We start from the raw sequence: 23,261 nt of genomic DNA, 5'->3' as shown, positions 1-23,261 counted from the left end.
TGGGTTTTACCTGCACAGTGGGGATCGAGCAGATATCTGCAGCACCACCCACACTTTCCCCTCGGATAACACCACATACACTGCGTCTCTTTTTAACAATTTGTGCCTCCATCTTTCCCCCTGAAATGGTCTTTTTTTTCTACTGCAGTAGCATTTATTTCTCTCCTTCTTCCCTTTTGCTTATTTTTAAAAGCCATGTGACAGTTTCAGGCAGCTGCTTCTTTAAAAAAATAAATACCAAAAAAAGTCATATTAGCAAAGCAAATGAGGACCTTACTTTAAGTTCCAGCAGAGTCTGCAGACCCAGGCACAGCTCAAACGCCTCATCCTCTGAAAGGGAGAAAAAAGGGAAAGATAAGCAGGAAAATAAGCTGAATTTTTATAACTGCTTTACGATTCTCATTCATGAGGAGCCTCATCTGAGCACGACTGAATCCAGGTTGAATCGTCAACACGACTGAATTATTCATTCTTGTGTTAATGAGCGCTGATAAGAGTTTGTACTTGTGAGAGTTTTTGAAGCAGTGAAGTGAGAGTTGTTGGAGCTGAGTGAGAATTTTATGTCCGTGCAAAGAGGCAGGGTGAAATAGAGTCGTTATTCACTGGTGCAGGGAGGAATTAAGGAGCAGGTCCACACAGGAACAGCAACATAAATAACTGTGTGTGTGTGTGTGGTCCTGTTCTTTTATCTTTATGAGGACCAGTGACAAGAGGCAAGGACACAACCATTTTTTATAGCCTATTTTAATGGGTTGAGGCTCTAGAAATAAGATCTGACTTTTTTGGAAATACATTATTGTTGTTGAGAATAAGATGACTTTGCACTCTCATGCACAGATTTATTATAGTTTCTCCTAGTGGCCAATTGCAGTATTGCAATTAAAACTCCCCCTGCAGTGCAAAAATAGACCACCATTATAAAAAAGACTGCTGAAAGGAAACCTCGAACTACAAACAAGGTAATTTATGACTCCTTATCCCCTGAGGTTTTATATTTGTAAAACTCTCCTTTAGCCGAGAAAAATGTGCAAATGCACAATGTGAAGTGAGAGAAACACGATCATTGATGTTCAGTGGGCTGCACAGGGCGGATGTTTTTTTTTAGGTGTATGCACCACATAACCAATTCTTATTGGACTTAATAGGCGCCATCTTTGGGTCTGGACCCATTCTTTCTATAGAATAAATATAAAGTAACAGCCAGTTAGCTTAGCATCAAAGCCCAGGTGAAACGGAAGTTAGATCGTCTTCAGTTTCTGAACTTTAATGTGTTTCCCAGTGAAACTGAATATTTGAACAGCATACAGTTAAAAGAGAGAATTTTTTAAAAATCTGTTGCATTTGATTGGACCACTAAAAAGTGGGTCAGCTATGGGTTAAGAACAATACAGAGTAGAAAGTAACATGGCAGTGGATTTTCATCCCTGTCAAAAAAAACTCCTCTCCCAATTGCAGAAGATTGACCCTTCCCATCCCATTCCCATGTTAAGTTACAAAGTTACATGGGTTAAGAAAAAAAATGTGACGCATAGAAGTTTGGTGATACTACAAATAATTTACTGTTTACTTTTGGTTTCACATAGGACATGAAAACTGGTCTCCTTGGTGAGAGTCCTGGGTTTGTTTGACCCATTCGCCGCCCCTCCAATCCGCCCGAAAAGCAACTTTTTGTGCTTTATACTCCGCTTACCTTCACTTTGAAACTTCTTAATGTCACATCCACCTTGGCCTTGTTAATAATTAACTACAAATGTAAATACTGGGTCATACAGACCCTATATTTATCTGTCTCCCTCATTTAGTATTTGACTCACCACCCATAAACGAGCCACTCGGTACTGTTAGCATAGTTCCAGAGTAACTAGAATTAGACATTGTTTTTTTTGTGGTTTCTGTAGCTTTTCAAAATAAAACTACTATTGGAGGCAGGTTGCTGTGAGCTGATACTCATGGTGGTGATATAAAAAACATAACTAGTATACTGGCACTTCTTGAGCCCCGTATTCATGAAAGTGTTCGAAGGGGTTATTGTTTTCCTGGAAATAACGCCGACCTGCACAGGAAGTGATATGCCCCAAACATAATGAGCCTCAAATCCAAGACAGAACAAAGTGAGAAACAGACGGTTGAATGCAAGTGTCCTTAAAAGGAGAGAAAGCATCTTCATGACAGAAATAAACTCTGGTATTCTCCTCCAGAGATGGACTGTGATGCAAAGGGACACAGATGATGCAGATCTGCTTTTTCCTCTCCTTGTTTGGCACCACTTTTGTTTACTGTCTGTAGTTTATATTTATTATATGTTTGTCTTTGGATAAGTGGCACTTACTGTCACAAAAAAATGACTTTAAAAATGATGAACTTCCTCAGTAAATGGTGAATTCTGTTATTGGCTTTCCTGTTGATGAAGTTTGGCTCCTGGTGGCGATGCTCCTCCTTTGTGTGTTCAGCCGTGATGCTCGTGATAATTATCGTCCCACTTGTTCTTGTTCTGCTCCAGGGGATTTTCCCCTTCAAAGAAAGCACCTGGCACTCTCAGCAGCAGATGTAAAATCTTTCATAAAGTGGGCAAACAACACAAGTGTGCTGCATTTGGGAATTTAAAGTGGAAAAGATCAGCAGAACAGACATTTACTTTTCCAGAAAATATTGTTAATCACTGCTTTAGCATATTCTGCCGACCCAGCTGTCCTTTTTATCTGATGGTAATTTCTGCCTGGGTGCTTTAAGAGGGCAAGGTAGGCTGTGCTGTCTGAATGTTAAGTACAGAGATGAGAACACATCCAACTCAAAATCTCTTTTAGCAGAATCTCTGCAGACACGACACAGCAGGTGAACTTTTATTATTCTACCAATGTCACAGCTGCTTTTATAATACTTACAACTAGAGTGTTATGACAACCAGCAGCACCATTGTGACCACTAAGATCTCTCCGAAGGTAAAAACATGAGTGGCTTCTTGCCACTTGAACAGCAGTTCAACTTTAAAACTAATATTCATCATCAACAGACTCCTCCTCTAGAGCCAACATGAGGTTTACACTTGTGGTTTTAAGTAAAATATCCTCACGTCTAATGGATTGAATGCTGTAATATGTGGTGCACACATTCATGTTTCCCTCAGGATGAAATGTAATAACATTGATTTTTCACTGTTTTGTTTATATTTGCAAGGAGGTACCACGACTGAGAGTTCAACTGTGTATAAACCCAAAATCATCAGTTTGAGGGGCCGTATGGGCCATAGTTCATTCTTTATGAATGTGAGAGTTATTTTTGTGTGAATGCAAGAGATAAAACTGTGAATGTGAGAGGCAAAATTGTTAATGTGAGAGGTATTTTATGTGAATGTGAGAGGTAAAAGTGTTAATGTGAGAGGTATTTTTTGAGAATGTGAGGGGTATTCTATGTTAATGTGAGAGTTAAAATTGTGTATGTGAGAGGCAAAATTGTGAATGTGAGAGGTAAAACTGTGAATGTGAGAGGTAAAATTGTTAATGTGAGAGGTATTTTATGTGAATGTGAGAGGTAAACGTGTTAATGTGAGAGGTATTTTTTGCTAGTGTGAGAGGTATTTTATGTTAATGTGAGAGGTATTTTATGTGAATGTGAGAGGTATTTTGTGTGAATGTGAGAGGTATTTTATGTGAACGTGAGAGGTAATTTTTGAGAATGTGAGAGGTATTTTATATGAATATGAGAGGTATTTTATGTTAATGTGAGAGGTATTTTTTGAGAATGTGAGAGGTATTTTATGTGAATGTGAGAGGTATTTTATGTTAATGTGAGAGGTATTTTTTGAGAATGTGAGAGGTATTTTATGTGAATGTGAGAGGTATTTTATGTGAATGTGAGAGGTATTTTATGTTAATGTGAGAGTTAAAATTGTGTATGTGAGAGGTAAAATTGTGAATGTGAGAGGTAAAACTGTGAATGTGAGAGGTAAAATTGTTAATGTGAGAGGTACATTTTATGTGAATGTGAGAGGTATTTTTTGTGTATGTGAGGGGGAAGAATGGATTATGGCCCATACAGCCCCTCATACATCAGTTTGTCAGTTATGTTTTTTGGTTTATGTTTGGCCAAGACATTGTGCTTCAAGATTGGAAGTTAGACATTCCAGCTGTCAATTTTAGACAGTTTAACTTAACTTTTAGTGAAATGGCTCTTGTTAATTAAGAAATCCAAATAATTCAAATAGTTTAACTTTGTTTCACTTTATTTCTTGTAGCTTTCTTACCTTTGACATAAGCTGAACACTGGACCGTCTGTCTGCCCAGCTGCAGCTGCAGATCCGTCACTGAGCCGCTCCCTCCACATGGTGAACTGTCCTGACTGGGCACCAGCCTGAACACACACACACACACACACACACAAACACACACAGAGTATCTTTAGGAATTTCATTTTGTACTGTAGCGGTCTCCTAGAAATAGATTTTCTCATTATATGTCACTGTGAGCTTTTTTATTAAAATGTCAATCAAAAGTTTGTGCAGGCAGGATTTTATTAAGTGGTATTACGGAGACAAACAGTCTGAGAACCGTCTACGGTTTCTCTGTTGCCTTTTTTTAGAGCTGAGTTGAAATTAAGAAGTGAACAAAATGTCCCATCCTGTTAAACCAGCGCACACAGTCTGACCCAGAGACTTTATTTTAGCTTTATGTGGCATTTTAATAACTTTTCTTAAAGATGATTTTCTGACTTTAAGGATCTGGGGGGGCATAACAGCTTATAGCCTGTCATTATTAAATCCCTCCAAAAGCTGATTTGTAGTTGAAATTCTTTTTATGTTTCTCCTATTCTTCTCCTGTCATCTTTGTCATCGTAGGAGGTGTTCTTCTCCAGGTTAGGATTCATCAAGTGTTTAAAATGTAATCAACTTATTAAATGTCATTATAAGTTGTTGTCAGCCTTATACATATGGTATAAGCAGGTGCAGAAGGCTCGTTGCTGTTTGCAGTTTTGTTTGGTTTCATTTTCAGTTTTTTGAGGTTGAGGTGCTGAAACTACTTGGTTAAGTTCAGAAAAAAGATTAGTGTTCGGATTAAATACCTTAAAAATGATTTATGATCTGGCAAAACTATATGCTTAGGTGTAGGGACTTTTAATTATTCTCTTTTAAAATCATACAGGACCTGAACACCAGCCTCCCTGGTGAAGTTTGAATATTTATCTATTGGGTGAAATATCTGTCTTCTTTCTGAAGTTTTCTTCTTCTGTCCAAAACAAACAGATCACTGCAACACTTTAATGTTTAAAAATCAACTTAAAGGTGACTTAATGTATAAATGCCTGTGTTTAATGAAAATAATACATGCTATGCAAAGAAAAACCTGTTTTTCATACGTTTCTAATTACAAATTTGCCTTAAGTAAAGCTATTGTTGGCTCCAGCATCGTTTTTTTCTCCACTGATTCATTTATATTTGGAACACGGCTGCACTGCTGAGAGTTCATTTGTGTCTAAAATATATAGTTAAAAATTACCAATATCTTGTTAAAAAGAGGCTGGATAAAAAAGTAAATTTAGCTACAACGCAACACAATGCATGTACATAAATATCCAGTTCTGGAGAAGTTGGTAATTTGATAATTATTTTTGACATTCATTCAGTTGAACAAAGATATTTCATGTTCAGACCTTTGTTTTATGTAAATTAATTTGATGCATTCTAGGTGTTTTTTAATATGTCTTGCACAATGTCCTAACTCTTTTGGACTAATCTCTTTTGGTGCTTGTTTTTACAAATTTTAGTGCAGAAAACGCTACATATTATCCCTTTAAAATGAGGTAATATACAGTAAGTGTTGAGTGTGTTGCAGCAGAGCCAGCAGGGCTTCTTACCCCAGCCTCTGGCAGCAGGAGCTGGAGATGTGGTTGTGTTGGCTGCCAGTGTTGATGGATGCCTTGACTTCAGTCTCGCAGCACTGTGGGGGAGACAGAGGGGGGGATTTTTGCGTCACACTGTGATTTTTCCACTCTAGTCTGGCACCGCAGCGCGCGAGAAAACAAGCAGTCACAACAGCACATTAACACAACTCTGGGGAGCCTTTTAAAAACAGCCACTGATCTCTTTTTCCTTTTGAACAAATCCATTCGGCTCCCACACGCTCGTGAAAGTGCCAAACTGAAAAATAAAGTCGACTCTTAATCAACTTTGCACAAACACAACAAATCTCCAGTTGGCGGAGTGTTTTCCAAGCCATCCGTTGTTTTTAAAGGGTTTGCTTGATTCAAATGTTGTTTTGTATTTGTAACTCAATCCACATTGATTCCATGATGGACTCTTAAATTTCCACTCGTCCGTTAAACGCTGCAGGCGTTTGTGTCAACAGTTCATAAATAAACCATTCTGTATATGATTACACATCACAGGAGGTATTTTTTTAATTATTTGCTGACCTGTTAAGTTTATCTGCTTACTCTTTTTCCTGATTCTTCAGTTTGTCGAGTGCACTTTGATTTTTCAGACTTAATGATCTTGAACTCATCAGCAGAGCATAAAATATTAACCAAGTGAGTCATATGTGCATTTAACTCATTAGTCAACCAAACAACTCCGAGCTGACAAGTAAAGTGCTCTGTGACAGACACTTGATTCACCCAGCTCACTGTGTCGCAGAGTAATTAGCTACTTTTTTTTTTTATCTTTAGAGTAGCTATAATTAACAGTTTTTATAATATGATGGCTCTGATGACACAATGTGTTACTTTGGCTGTCAAACCCACAGAAAATATCACTCAACTCTACGAAGCTTGTTAACATCATGTTTTTGCTCTCATAGTGTTGTTTTGCAGCTGATTTCAGATAGTTTGTCCTTCACCAGGGACAGACTGGGACAAAAAAAACCCTTGGACTTTTTCCAAAATTTAGACCCACAACCCATACAAGATTACACATTTAAATAAGCACCTGACAGAGTGTCAAGACACTATATCACAAGCCTACCAGACAAGATATTCACAGAGAGAAAGGGGGAGAGAGAGACTGACAGCACAATAGCTCCCCAAAACCCAAAAGTAATTTTGTTTGTTCATAGCAACAGAAACCTAATAAATGTAGGTTCAACCTCTTCCTACTGGATGTCCTCCACAGTCTTACTAGGTGGTTCAACACTTAATAGCTCAGTTAGCTTTCTGCATTTTAATGCCCCCGCCCTTTAACGATTAGGCCCTCTTCTCTTTAGATTTTTCCCAGCCACCTTTCTTTTTACGCTTCCTGTTAGACATTTTCTTGCACTCTTCTTTGTGTTTTTGTTGCAAGTTTTGTGTTTTTCCGATGAACCACAAAGGCCACGGACAGGGTCTGTGAGACGGACCTTCTGGACTTTGACAGAATGTCCTATTGGTCAGTCCGCCTCTGTCCGTCAGCAAAGAGAGTCAGGTTTGCAAGTCACTAAGGTCGCTTTCACGTGTAAAGTCTGGTGGACTCGCTGTGATTCAGTGGTGAAGTTGTTTTCTTATTCTTTTCTCTTCTTTTCTTCTTTAACATATAGCACTCCTTTAGCGATGACAGTTTGCTCTTAAAGTTATGTACTTACTTGATTCCTATGGTCTATGTCTAGTACCATCAGGTTGAATGCACTTATTGTAAGTCGCTTTGGACAAAAGCGTCTGCTAAATGACATGTAATGTAATGTTTTCATTTGGTTTGGTTTGCTTCCACACTGAGCTTTATCAAGCGCACCATGCATTGTAATGAAATGTCCTTCGTCTGTTGGACAGAATATGTGAAGGAAAGAGCTGACACTTTTTTAGAAGCAAGACTTTAACGTTTGTTGGTGGAGTTTTTCACTTTTATGATTGAATCCATTATCCACCATTCTGTTGCTAAATCATTTGACTTAGTTGTTGTTGTTTGTGTTCTGTTATCATCTGACCATATTTCGATAACGACCTTTACGTCATCATGAGACCACATCTGTCCAAGAGACATTTTTCAACCCTGCTACTACGGTGGCTGGTGTTGATTCTCAAATTTCTGCCCAAATTCAACCCAGAATGCTCTGTGTTTTGGTTCCTTCCTTTGGTTCCTTTGTTGCGTTCTCACCTGCAGAGAACCGAACTCTGGTGCACTTGGAAGCAAATAAGACCTCCGTTTTTTAGCGGACCAGAGTTTAGTTCTTTTGTCCGAACCAGAGTTTGTTTCAGCGTTCACACCAGCAAAAACCAAACATACTATCTGACAAAATGCACCAGTTAGTTTCAAGAGGACCAAACAGATCTGCAAGGCTTACAATGCTTGTTGCACTTGATAAAGCACAGTGTGAAAGCAAATCAAACCAAATTAGAATAGCAACAACTTCAATACTGAATTGCACAGAGTCCATAGACAGATATGAGATTGTTATCATCTCATCTAACTTGGGGGCAAAAAAAAGCAAATACTTCCAAAACATCCTTTCCTTAAATCAGATTTTCCCATAATTCCAGCTGGGTAAAGCTACAGTGGTGGAGCTATCAGGCAGCTTCTTGTAATAAGCTAATCTCCTCTGACATTTCTCTTCTTCTGCATCTCTCGCTGCCTGCAGGGCATTGAGTCTACAGTGCAGCAGATTGTGATGGTTTATGGGAACTGTTGTCGTCAGCGTGCTCTGACCTAATGCCATTTCAACCTGTGCACGAGAACATGTTTGTGGATAAAAAACAAAAGAAAATGTCTTCGGCACATATGGCAGCTCTGCATGCATGTGAGTCAAGCAGTATGCTGGTACCACCCCCGCACCATCACATTATGGATACATTAGATATTTGTCTACTATCAAAAGCAAATAGAACCCGGTTATATTACTTTGCATGCTTTCTATTGTATAATATTGCTGTGAGAGAAGCTGCGGAAACAGAAACAGTAATGTTGTTGGCATTTTAATATATTTATGGAACAAGGTTAAGGCAGAGCAGTCATGATACTGGACCCTGACGAGCTGTGAATGCTAATCCTATAAGCAGGCTAATACTGATGGATTTTTTTGAAAATGGGATCATAGTTTTAACCATGTATCTCCACATTAGGTGATTTTGAATTTGAAAGATTATGTGTTTTTATATGTTGAGAAAATTCTCTTACTTAGATGAAATACACTTTGTAAAAAACCTCTTGGTGCAGCTGGAAAATGCATCGTCATACTGAAAAACTGTTTTTATTACTGTTATTACTGAGCATTTTTTAAGAATGGACTTTTTACTACATAATTCCATGTGTTCTTTTGTAGGTTTTATGTCTTATATAATATAATCTATAATGTTGAAAATAACAATTTAAAAAAAGATAAAGAAAAACCACAGAAAAACCAACCAGAAGGTGTGTCCAAACTTTTGACTGGTACTGTATATTATAATTATAATTATTATTAATGATGATAATAATAAAAATAATAATAATAATAACAACAATAATAATAACAACAACAACAATAATAATAATACATTTTACTTGTATAGCACTTTAAAAGGTACTCAAAGACACTTTACATTAAGAAAATAATAAAAAATAGTATTTTATTCCCAAAAACATGGTGAAAGTATATTTTTTAATGGCTTTTGACAATATTTTATGGAGTGACATAAAGAGAAATTCCTTATGTTTAGTTTTCTGTTCAGGAAATAGATGCAAATTAGTGCATATCTCTTATGTAATCTCATATAAATTTGCATTAGAATTTCAGAAAACTTTTGATTGAAAGTAATCAACTGAGGAAGTTTGATGTTAATATCTATTAGTGACTTCTTTTTTTTTTTTTTTTTTTACCATATTCACCTACAGTGTCTTCAGTCACAAACAGTTATTAGCCTTATATTAAGAGATTTTACAGCATCCACTGTGTTTTTAAAACTCTAATCCTGGTTTCACTATATCTTTCCCTCCCAGTCGTCTCTGTCATAAATCAATACCTTATCCACTTGACCCGCGGATATTTCCCCCCTTGGAAATAAACAGGTTCAGTTTCCATGAGTCCTGTTTTGATCTCTCACACTCTGTGCAGACCGAGCTGAGCTTTGCTCCTTTGTCCTCACAGGCACATCGGCTTATCAGCAGACCCACAAACCTGCTCCTTTGTCTCAGTCCCGGCGGTGCAGAAATCCTGAAGTGTAAAAATAGCCGCAGAATGAGTAACCGAGGAGCACTTTGTGTTTAATAAGTTGATGATAAAAACCCAGCAAAGCACAATGAGTAATAAGGTGGATAATGCTGAATCTACCAGAAAATTCTGACATCTTTTCTCATTTTGAATTGACTCAGAGAAGCTGTGATGGTTTTAACACCTCGGGGAACAGCAGCCGTTTGATCGCTGTATTGATGTCTTTCAAAGGATGAAAAATGGCCTCGTCCTTGGTGTCAGTTCGCTCTCATCAGACTGCAAAATGACAAAATATTCTACATTATAGAGCTCCTCAGCCCCTGGAGGAATAGGTTGTGTTTTAAATTAGCACCTTTATTATCTTCTATCTGTGTCCTTTGTTAGATTTTATAGAAATTGGGATGAAAAAATGCAACCAACTTTAATCGAAACAATTTTTTTAAATTATAGTTTTGATTAGAGCCTGACAGATATTATATATATATATATATATATATATATATATATATATATATATATATATATATATATATATATATTTACGTATATTATCATTGGTATCGGTGTCAGATATTTGCTGATATTAACACTTTTTTTTACATAAAATGCAGAAAATGTTGCTTGACATAATTTAGAAATGGTGTTAGCTATTATTATGTCTATTTTTTTTAATATTCAGCAATTGACTGAACTGAACAGTAATTATGTTTATTTTATTCAAGTTTATTATTATTTCTCAGTTATCATTTATAGATAAGGCTGACAATGTAATACATAGTTTGCATAAAAATAATGTAAATCACAAGTTCCCACAAATCCAAGCTGAGATCTTCAGATTACTCATATATTTTTATTTTATTATTATTATTATTATTATTATTATTATTAAATTTAATAATTTTATAATCATATAAAACTGAGAAAAGCAGCTTGAATCACTTAATTTTTGGCACTTTTGCAAATTAAACTGGCAGGGAAATTATCAAAATTGCTGTCAATTAATTATCTGTCAATCAAGCAGCCTTAATCAGCACATTTAATATTATATTGTATCAGAGCATGTTAAGAAAGTAGAAACTATATTATAAATTCTATAGGGGAAACACTAGAGGTTAATAAAGTTTTAAAAAATAATAATAATTAAAAAGTAGTTAAAGCATATTTTTTCCAGTTGATTACTTACATTAAGACTAAAATAGTCCAAAATCCTAAAATTGGCCGGTGCATGTTATGTAATATCAATTACTCTTTAACTGGTATCTGTTTTTATTAATCCAAGTAGATACTTCCTGTAAAATGTTACCATTTAAACTGATATTGTGTTCAAACATTAAGCATCATCGTTCTCTGGTGGCTTTATGTAAAAAGTCTGTCGAGGACAAACTGAAGCACATTTCAGCATTATATTAGTGGCTGGAGTGTCGAGTGTGTGTGTGAGACTGGGACCACAGGGAGCATCTCCATGTGAAATCATTAATGCCTAATGTGTTTCATACAAACTGGATGATAGGACAGTTAATTGCTAATTTAGGGGCATTTCACAGTTTTGTAGTTGTGTAATGTCGCGTAATAGTGACAATTTATGTCGGATTAGACTGAGAATTATAATTTCTATCTCCTGTTTCCAACGTTATCAGACGATTAAATGAGCTTCTTCACCTTCTAGTATGTGGAAAAGTTTGTTATCAGCCCATTCAATGACCTGTGGCTGAAAACTAGGTGGTAATATTTTTGTGGTTTTCTGCTACATACTACTTCTCTAAGGTTAGGAAAAAAAGTTGCTAGAAGTTAAGGAAAGTTACACCAAAAGTTGATGCTCAGAAGTGACATTTCCTCAGAAAACATTGTTGACTTCTGTTTTCACATGTGACATGTTCTTCTGTGGAAGAATCAAAATGTACTTTGTATTAAAAGTATTAAAAGTAAAAGTACTCGTTATGCAGAATGAACCCACTCAGATTGGAATATATATTCAATATATTCAATTCTAATATATTATTATTAGTAGTAGTAGTAGTACTAGTAGAAGTACTAGTAGTAGTAGTAGTATTGATGCATTAATGTTAGCAGCTCATTTTAACTAGTTAATATACTGATATGATGTTTAATCACTAATCTAATCACTTTAAATGTATCATGTTTTTACGATAAATCTCGACCTAAAAAGTACAAAATTTGCCTCAAAATGTGGTAAAGTAGAAGTATAAAGTTACAGTACTTGAGTAAATGTACTTAGTTACATTTCAGTCACATATTTAGTTTGAGTTGAGTTTAGGTGCAGTTGGATTCTCTGACCATGAAGTCTTTATCCTTATGAAACATCATTTTTTTATTCTGTTTCTCTTGAGTCTCCCAACCTTCTCAAGTGCTGGAAGGACCTTTATCTTGTGGGGTTTTTTTTAAGCGTTACTGCCTTTACTAATGGTAGCTTGTCGAGGGAACATGAGGCAGGAAACGAGAGGTGAGAGAAGTGTCGGCTGGGTCATGCACCAGTTCCTCTGCTCACTAGAGTTCAATGTCTGCACTGCAGTCACTGGAGTGTGCATACTGCTGTGCTGTCGTCTTTACAGGAGTTTAACATCTACAGTGTGCACGTGCAGCCTCAACGTGAAACCCTGATTTCCTTGTCATTTAATCTCTCTGAACAGATTCTGATATCCAAAGTGGATTTCACAATAAAAGAAATGTATTTGTTGATACCAATATGAGTAAAATTCCATGATTTGATACCCAATTTAGATTAAAAAAAAAAACATTAAGAACTCATAGAACCTCATTATAGCGATCAGGAAGAAGTCATAGAACTTTCATGGAAGTTATGTTCGTATCTCTCATTTTGCTGTCAGTTTCTCCTTTATTTCTCCTTTTTTTCAGAGCAGCAGAGAGGTTCAGAAACACCTTGCACCCAATATTAGCTGAGCTGTTTCAACAATGTCAGGCTGAATAAACGTGCAGGCTGAAATCCAACCGTTTCAGTGTTCGTTCAGGATTAAAGGGAAAGCTCGGCCACGGGATAGTGATGTGTCCTGCAGCGTGAGGGACCGCTGGGCGTCCTCTGCTCCCTACGGTAGCTGAGGTACTGTAGAAAATTAACTGAAGTATTGTTTTTTTTAGGACCAATCAGGAGTGTTCTGGTTTTCTGTTACAAGTCATGTTCCCATCAACAAATTTCTTGATTTGCATGAGAAAAGGCTTCATTGAAACAACAAAATGAGGTGGTTTTTGTCTTATTCAAAAAATTGTTAATGCGGTAAACGGAAGCTGGACACTCTTTTAACTGAATAAGTTCTGACATGTGGAACATTTAACTCACTTGACTGATCAGCTGTTTCCACTCTGACACGAAAGAACAATTATAAGTTGTCCAGTTGAATCCAATTCCTGAAGACTTCTCTCCATTTTCTGGCCAAAGTTGTCTGATTAGCAACCTCTTTTTGTTGTTTTTTTCTACTTTTTCTCCTGTTTATTGACAGAATTAGTCTACAGCGATACATTACGCCGCCACCTTCTGACCAAATTACGTTTATGCAGCTTTGTTCATTTGCTCTAAACCATTTGATGCGTTTGAACGTTTCTAATTGGCATTTCTTTAATGCAGAATTTCAAAATTTTGCTTCAAAATTTACTTTGACTTTAATGGAAACACAGTTATAGTCTTTGGGCTTTGGTTGAACACTCTGTGTGGAAGGCGAATCAGGCCGATTTCATTGCCTGTTATCTGAAGATTATTTAGCTTTTTATTAGCTGTCATGCTTTAAACGAAGCTATTGATGTGTTTTTAAACTTAGTGTTTACTGGCTAGTTGTAAAAAAAAAATGACAGACATACAAGTTATCTCTCAACTCTCTCTCAACCGACTCCATTTTCCCATCTTAATTTGCTAATCACACTTTAGACTTCAGTCACCAGCCAGATAACCACTGGTTACACAGGAAACCCAAAATATTGGCCTTTTCCCCCAGTGCCTATATCATCATCAGACCGATGGGTTTGACTGAAGTAGCAGAGGTTTGCAGCCATTAATTTGAAAAAAATAAATAGTCTTAAGTTGGTAAAACTAGACCCAAAATGAGAAAGCTACCTGTTGGTTCCTGCTTTGGTTTCATTGAGCTGCTGCACACATTTTAATGCCAGTTTATTTTTCTTATTTTCTGATGCACACACAGTTTGTGCATTTTAAGCCCGTGTGCACTTGTTTCCACTGTAACCTACATTTGCTCCATTCGGGCTCCGTATGGTCGTGTTAACCAGGTTGGACTTTCGGTCACCGTGACTCAGTTTTCTGTTGTTCTGCTCCAATCAGACAGCCGCTGGTTGCTGCCAAGCGTTGGATGTTTTGTTGAAGGAGAATAAAAGACGAGTGGGCTTTGAGTGATGAGTCATGGGAGCAGAGTTGTGCTGTCTTTGTGTCTGCTGTTGTTTTCAGTTTTCATGCAGTAGTAAAAAGTGTCAAAGCACTGAATGTGAGTGAGTAGGGACAGAGAGAGTAGAGCTGTAGTACCTGGCATTGAATAACCAGAGCTGTGAGGAGGGTTGAGGTCTCCGTGCCCTCGCTCTTCTCCGCTGTCTGTCTGGCTCCGGCTTCGCTGCTGTCGTCCTCTTCGTCGGACCGTAGGCTCCTCTCGCTCTCCTCCAGAGACTCCCTCTCCTCTGTGGAGTCGTCGGCCGTGCTCTCGCTCCTCTCCTCGGCGTCGGCGGGTCCGTCCTTGGTGTCGGCCAGCGGGGAGCGAACCCTGGCGTTGAGGTCCCGGGCCTCCCCTCGCAGCCGCGTGATGTTCCCCTCCAGCAGGCGGCGCTGGACGATGCTGTGAGGTTGCTAAACGGGAAGATACAAGAGAGATCTTAGCAACAGGTAGAAATGGAGGGTGTGTCAAATTTTAGACCAAAAAGTGACAACAGAGTAGAGAGATGTTAAATGACTGAAAATAGACAGGAAATAACTAAAAAACAAACCAAAATTACCAGAAATAGTTGCAAAATACCACAAACAGATGCAAAATGAGCATGACGTGGTGCACAACTAAAAATACATGTAAAGCCATCAGATAAACAAAGATAACACATCCACAAAAGAACACAGGAAGATGCTAAATGACCATAAAAAGATGCAAAATGAAAAAACAAAATGACCATTAGTAGGAGGATAATACAATACAATACAAATTGAAGTAAAACGATCACATAAAGACATGAAAAAAGATATATGCAAAATGACTAAGAATAGTTGCATAATGACAAAAACATGCAGAAAAACTTCTAGAAAATGCAAAATGACCATAAATAGATGCAAAGTGACTCCAAATATACGTAAAACGACAACATAAAGACATCAAACAACCACAAAAAAATACAAAACCATAAAAAGATACAAAACAATGACAAAAAGATGCAAAACAACTAAAAAATGACAATGAGGAGGTGTACAATGACTAAAAATAGATGTAAAACAACCACATAGAGCCCAAAACAATAAAAAAAACTTGCAAACACTACAAAATTATGCAAAATGACTTAGAGAAAAAAAGACTCTTTGAGACACTTTGAGTTCAGTTGTCTTGTTCCTGTATATATAAATAGGTCTTGTTGTTTTTGAGACCTTTTAATGCAGTCAAATTACATATTATACCTTCAACTATACAGTGCTTGAATAATGTATGTCAGTGGCTGGGAAACGTCTGTTCGCATGGTGAAAAGATAAATATTTATAGTGTTATTATCCCACCAGAGTACGTCACTGATAGCTTGTGACGCAAAATACAGCTAATCTGAATAAAAACAAGATATTTAGGTCATTGTGTTAAAGAAACATGTCAGATTATCTGCACATTCAAAGTACATCATATTTTGCTTTCACAGCAGTAGTGATCAAGGTTATTTATACACATTTATGCAGGATCACATGAACATGATGATCAGTCCCATGCATACAAATGATAGATAACATGAATACAATCTGCATCATATACAAGGTGGACTACACCTGTTCATTTCACAGTAATCATCAATAATAATAATAATTTAAATAGCCATTATTTTGCATGTTATGTGCTCTGCTCTGCTCTCTGTCTGTCACTTGGAACAGCCAACAAAAAAGTTGTCTGCCTTTCTGTGTCTCTCTGCCTGATTTAAAGCTTTTTTTTTTTTTATATTAACATATAAAATGTTTTTTGTACCGTATTTCATTCTATGTTTTCTTTTGTTTCCTGTTGTTTGGACTTTTACGCTGCTGTCTTGGTCAGGTCTCCCTTGGGAATGAGATTGTTGATTTCAACAGGACCTTACCTGGTTAAATACGGTTAAATTAAGTCATTTTTATTAGATATCTTTGACCGATTCTCAAAGAAAACGACCTTGAATGGTTACTGGTTACATAAAATGTAAATCATTATCCCCAAAAGGTTGCAACACTCACTAAGGTATCAAGTTCTGAGTTATCTTCCTTCCTCCGTTCAAGATCACGGACAAACAGACTAAAGAACAGTTTCTTTCCAACAGCGATACGCACACTAAATGGACAATAACACATAATTTGCATCCTTTAAACTATTTATTATCTTTTTAGACTGTCTTTTTTAAGCACCTTGTATATGAGAAGCACAGGTTAATCTCATTGTATATTTTTTTAATACAATGACAATAAAGGAAATCTTGAAGCAAATATGTCCGAGACTTAGCGGCTGGGTGACCGTGTTAAAGGAAACACTAGTGCACTTGCTTGATGCGGAAGATTTGGGCCATTTGAGCAACTTTCATAGGAATGAATGTGGCCCAGCAACACTGTCATCTGTGGAGTTGCGACATTATGTATAGCTATTTCATGTCTTTTTGGCATTACATCTGCTTGGAAACCAAAAATTCTTCCTACATGAGTCACACAGAAACTAATTTTCTAAGCCAAAAGCAATCACGCTGCACCAACCCTTTTAAGATTTAAAGCGAGCGTAGCATCGGTCGTGGCATCTCAGAGCCTCCGCCTGCCCCCGCACACATAATAACACATTGAGATTTAAAATGCTAACTTTAGATTCAGTAAAAAAGCTTTCCAGAACTACCTGAAATGAAGGTCACATTATCATAAAAGCCAATTCGAGGGACGCTTTTAGGTCGTCACTGTCTGCAGACATTAAAGGAGTTCTGGCATGGTGCCCATGTTATTTTGCTAACACACACTTTTTCAAGTGTCACCTGAAGTCTTTTAATAGACTAAAGCAGCTACTCGCCCTGTGGAGTCGACGCACAAAGTAAAAAAGACACACTTTGATAATAGCTGCAGAAACCAGTATTTTTATTACAACCTGTATGTTACAGTTTCTGCTGTATACATTTAAGTGGGTTGATCTTGATTAATGACTGATTTTCCACAGTTTCAAAACAACACGTGGCCGGTGAGCTGTTCTTTCTGGATCTTATAAAAAAAAGGAAATTATATTTAAGCTCCCTGCTCCTCTATAATCACATTTCTGTTGAGCAGAACACAGTCTGGGTACAGACTCTCAGACAGCATGCAGGTCACCAACACCAGCACAGACTCTGCATTCATAAAACACATTTCTCTTTCCTTTAATGGTGTTTTTTTGATCACTGTGATCACCAGGAGCTTTATAAGGAAACATATGATTAGCTGGAAATGTATTTATGTTGAGGGAAGTTGTTGTGCAGCAAAGTAGGAAAGCGTACATTGGGAGAATGCAAACAATATGAATAAATATAAATATAAAGGCTGCAAAATATAAGGCATGCAGCATATTATATAATCATTTCCTAATTCTAAGTGCACTCAAATAAAGTATTTTAAGGTTTCTTATTTCAATTAATTTTTTTTTTAAATCCATCCAATTGAGTTTAGTAATTCTAAAATAAAACAAAAAAACAAAGTAATGAAATCAAATAAAACAGATATTTAAAAAAAAATTCAACTATAGCTAATAAAAAGTGCAGAATTTGTATTTATTTATTTATTTATTCATTCATTTATTCATTCATTCATTCATTCATCCATTCATTCATTCATTTATGTAAATATTTAAGTTTATGTTTTTTTGTTCGAATTAATAATTTAAATCCAATAGAAATTATTCAACTTAAATTTTCTTGGTCAAATACATACACCGAATGTATAAACATTAATTACATTAATTTCATAAATTTTATTGATACAAATTAGGTCAATTCTATTTGCTAGAGTTACATATATTTCTTATAGTCTATTCTTCTCAGTTTTATTTGATTTAATTACATACATGTTTTGGTTTATGTTAGAATCACTTGATTCAATTGGACGGAAATTTTCTTTCTAAGCCTGAATAAAAATGTTTTTAAGTGCATATACGATAAAATTATCATCACAATTATCAAAAAAAATATGTAATCCTATTGAGTAATATAAGCAAATAAAGTCTTAATAATAACAAGTCTTGGGCTAGCTATAAAGAGGACAGAATAATAGAGAGCAGCCGGATGTCAACTATTTAAATATATATTATATTCATTCACATCTCCAGTTTGAACATCTTTGGTTTTGTTACATCTGGACTGCTGATACGGTTCAGTGAAGCAAGAAAAACATCTGCAGAAGCTTCAGACAGTCCAGAATAGACCAGTGCATCTGGACCTGAACAAGACAGGAAGTTGAGAGGATGCAATCTGTGTGAGCTGAAGGTGGAAGAGAGGCCATTTTTTAGTCTTTGAACCTTCTTTTCAGGACAATCAGGATAATCAGTGTTGCAACAAGAGTAAGATCGCTCTACTGGTCAATAGGGTCTTTTGAACTTACACATATCACCATGAAACTTCCGCAGTTTGTTATTTACATCAAGACAATATTTTTTTCAATTGCAAGTTTTCTGAAAATGTATGCTTAGATATGCAAATTAGGTGCACACTTATTAAATATGCACACATTTGCATATATTTCGAGGGCATAAATCTGAACATTGGATGAAGCAAATTTCAAAGTTAATATTTTATTGTTGATATATTCGATTCAAAGTCTTTTACAGAAGGAATTTAGGATATTTCTTTTTTCATTATATAAATCAGAAAATACTGTCAAAAAAAATCTATTTTCGTCATGTTTTTAGGAACAAAATGTTCTATAAATCAGGGTATGAATGCTATATAGACAAACCCCTTTGTAAAAACCTTCAGAATATAGTTAGGAATAAAACTGGTAAGTTTGGTGTCTGTAAGTGGAGCTGAAGTTGATAATTATGGCTAATAATAAAGGAATGAGGTTTCCTAAAGTGTTAGAAGGGGACAGATACCACCAAAGTTAACAGCTGACTGAATAACCACCTTACCAGCCAACATTGGCATCTGCAGAGCCATAAAGTCACAGTTTAAGTATCTTTGGTTGAGTGCCAGTCGCACAGAGGGCTCCACCATCTGTCTACCTGTTGCTCCTCACAATCTGCACAGCCTTGGATTTCCACAAACCTCCCTCGGTCTCTCTGCCCTTTCCAATCACCAGGCCTGCAGTTACGACACTTTCACACAAATTGGTTCACTTCACACAGAGAAAACAGGCTTTAGACGTCACTGCCAGAGATGCTGTTTCATATAAGCGATTGTAGCCATTTTTCTGCAGATTGGAGAGCCTTTTTCTGGGCATTTGACCCCCATCATATCATATCGGAGACTCCTCATTTCTGAGAGCATGATAGCGCAAAGACCGAGCTGTGTGCTCTGAAAAAGGCCAGATTGGTGTCGTGTGCCATCACGAAGACAAAATGAGCATGATGAGGTTGACATCTAAAAAAAAGACTTAAAGCGATTAGGTAGAGACACAAAACGACCACAAAAAATGCAAAAGGACCAAAAATGTTTGCAAATCAACAAGGAGATGCAAAATGACTAAAATAGATGCAAAATTGCCATAAAAAGTTGCAAAATTACCAAAAAAATACCATGACAAGTTGCACAACTAAAAATAGATGTAAAGTGATCAGATAGAGACACGAACTGACCAAACAACTACAAGATAATATAAATGACTAAAAATAGATGCAAAATGACCATAAGGAGGTGCATAATGATTACAAATAGATGTAAAACAACCACATAAAGACATAAAATAACCAAAAAGCTTGTAGAACAACTATAAGGAGAAGCAACATGACTAGAAATAGATGCAAAATTACCATAAAAGATTGCAAAATTACCAAAAAAATGACCATGACAAGGTGCATGACTAAAAACAGATGTAAAGTGATCAGATAGAGAAACAAAATGACCCAAAACTGTTGCAAACGACTACAAGAAGATGCATAGTGATTAAAAAATAGAAGCAAAATGACTATAAGGTGGGGCATAATGTCTTCAAATAGATGTAAAAAGACCACATAAAGACATAAATTAACCACAAAGCTTGTAGAACAACTATAAGGAGATGCAAAATGATCATAAAAAGATGCGTAACCACCACAATAAGATGCAAAACAACTGCAGAATGACCACAAAGAGGTGCACAATGGCTAAAATTAGATGTAAAATGACAATTACTGACACTTCTACAGAAATTGCTTCACTTCACAGCGCTCCAGAGAGAAAACAGCCCTTTAAACGTCACTGACAGAGCTGCTGTTTTTATATAAGTGATTGTAGGCATTTTCTGCAGATTTGAGAGGTCTTCCAGGGCGTTTGACCCCCATCACATCTTGTCAGAGACTCCTTATTTCTGAGAGCATGATAGCATGAAGGCTGAGCTGTGATTGTACTCTGAAAAAGCCCGGATTTGTTTTTTTCAACGAGGGCGTTGTGTGCTATCACAAAGACAATGGTCGATTACAAACGCCGACCTTCTTTTGTCTGTGAGGGAACTCCGTCCAGCAGCTGTGATTGCTTGGCTCCGACTCGTAAAGCTTTTCTAGGCAAATCTGAAAGATTCCCTTTTCCTGTTTTGTTTTGTCCACATTGCATGGGCATTATTTGTTGTTCTGCTCTGATTAACATGCACACAGCAAAGCTAGATTCTGCTGTTAAAGTATTCCTGAGCAGAATATGAATGAAGGACGATTTCATGGGCTGGCAGGCAGCGAGGAGACAGAAATATGGGAAAGTAAATAAAAAAATGCATTCAACCCCCAGGGAGACAGAGGCTTTATAACCTGTAATAACATCTTCTCATGTCTGGACGTGTCGGAGGTGTCCCTGGCTTCAATCTAACACCTCCACAGGTTATCAGAGAGCCATTTTAAGCTGTCCATCAGGTCAAACAGGACCGTAGTGCTGCAGGAAATATTGGGTCTCTGTAGTCTTTCTATTCATAGACCTCTCTGTGTCAATCAGTGTCTTCCTGTCCACGCTGCTAAACAACAACACTTCAGACTGTAATCACCACCGCGTCCATTTAGCTCATTCGTTCCTCTCAGAGCTCCAGCTGAGGCCCACAGCTTAAACAGGCAGCTCCCCCACATCTCTCTCCTCTCTTCTTTATGTCTCTCTCCTCTCCTCCTCTTTATCTTCTCTCCTCCTCTTCATATCTCTCTCCTCCTCTCCTCTTTATATCTCTCCCCTCCTCTCCTCTCCTCTCCTCTCCTCCTCTTCACATCTCTCTCCTCTCCTTCTCTTCCTAATTCTCTCCTCTCCTCTTTACATCTCTCTCCTCTTCCTCTCTTCTCTTCTCCTCTCCTCTCCTCTCCTCTCCTCTCTTCTCCTCTCCTCTCCTCTCCTCCTCTTCACATCTCTTTAATCTCCTTTCCTCTCCTCCTCTTACATCTCTCCTCCTCTCCTCTCTCTCTCCTCCTCTTCTTCATATTTCTCTCCTCTCCTCCTCTTCACATCTTCCTCCTCTTCATATTTCTTTCCTCTCCTCTCCTCCTCTTCACATCTCTCTCCTCTCCTTCTCTTCCTAATTCTCTCCTCTCCTCTTTACATCTCTCTCCTCTTCCTCTCCTCTCCTCTCCTCTCTTCTCTTCTCTTCTCCTCTCCTCTCCTCTCTCTCTCTCTCCTCCCCTTTACATCTCTCTCCTCTCCTCCCCTTTACATCTCTCTCCTCTCCTCCCCTTTACATCTCTCTCTTCTCCTCCTCTTTACATCTCTCTCCTCTCCTCCTCTTCATAATTCTCTCCTCTCCTCTCCTCTCTACATCTCTATCCTATCCTCTTCTTCACATATCTGTCCTCCTCTCTACATCTCTCTCCTCCTCTCCTCTCCTCCTCTCTTGGTAACACTTTATACTAAGGATACAGATCACAGAGTTCATGTGTAACTAATGCATGACTCATGATGGGTCTGTAGGGGGAAATAGCAGGACAACAGAAGAAGCAGTCATAGAAGTGTTTACACCATCTGGTAGCTGGAGACCTGAAGATTAATTTGAGATTAATCAATTTTCTAGTTATAAATCTGTAATGAACAGAGTGTATAAGGACAAACTTATAACATGATGGTGGAAGTATATGCAGGCCATCTCCATGTTTATTTATGTCTATGTTTGAGTTTTTTTGGGCCAAATTTGACCATTTCTGACCACTCAAAAATTGATATAAATGTTCAAAAATCCCTTCAAAATACCATATTAAGACACCAAGATTTGAATGAACACCACAGAAAATTCCATGCTGTGATTTTTGTTTAAAATTTTGAGACATTTCATAGATAGACTCCATTTTTTGGCGATTGGATAACAAGCACTTCGGTTTTGTAAGCTGCTGAGAACCCCCCTTATTGTCAATACGATATATAAAGCCATCCAGCCTCTGAACGCTCCAGGTCTCTAGTTTGTGGTTGTTAAGTTTAACGAGGCGGTGATTATCCTAGAGGTCACAGCAGCTCATTTTATACAGTGAGGTCAAGTTTTAAAAACGGCGACTGTGTATCTTACATAATCACACATCAGAAAAATTGGGCTCATTTAATCCACAAAAGTCTCAGCTTTCCAGTCACACCCAATTTTACGCATTTCACAGAATGTTTAGGGACCCCAGAGTACAGAAATATTCAAATACAAGAGACAAAAATGTAATGCATGGAAAAAAACAGCATGCTTCATGCTCAAAACTGTATAAAAAGTAGCAAACAGTGGGCATGTGTGTAAAGAGGAGACGTATGAGTACACATAGAACCAATTTTATTCAGATTCCCTGAGGTCAGAGGTCAAGGGACCCTTTAGCTTTGAGTCTGCTACGGTCTTTAAGTGGCTGTCGGATTAATGCAGGATGTGTTATGAATTCCTTGCTC

At 37.2% G+C, this 23,261-nt stretch overlaps 1 protein-coding gene across 1 annotated transcript in view; it reads right to left on the bottom strand.

The window, feature by feature from the left end:
- Positions 1-23,261, bottom strand: part of nrip2 (nuclear receptor interacting protein 2) — a 48,510-nt gene that overhangs the window by 4,612 nt on the left and 20,637 nt on the right. Inside the window, exons 2-5 of the mRNA XM_059325738.1 lie at positions 14,584-14,898; positions 5,848-5,930; positions 4,241-4,347; positions 278-330 (exon numbers count right to left, since the gene is read on the bottom strand). Of these exons, the coding sequence (XP_059181721.1) occupies positions 278-330; positions 4,241-4,347; positions 5,848-5,930; positions 14,584-14,898 (558 nt within the window). The remainder of the gene's footprint in view (positions 1-277; positions 331-4,240; positions 4,348-5,847; positions 5,931-14,583; positions 14,899-23,261) is intronic.

Source organism: Centropristis striata, chromosome 22 (assembly GCF_030273125.1).
Source record: "Centropristis striata isolate RG_2023a ecotype Rhode Island chromosome 22, C.striata_1.0, whole genome shotgun sequence".
In the NCBI taxonomy this organism is placed as follows: Eukaryota; Metazoa; Chordata; class Actinopteri; order Perciformes; family Serranidae; genus Centropristis; species Centropristis striata.
This window is presented reverse-complemented; position numbering and strand designations above follow the sequence as displayed.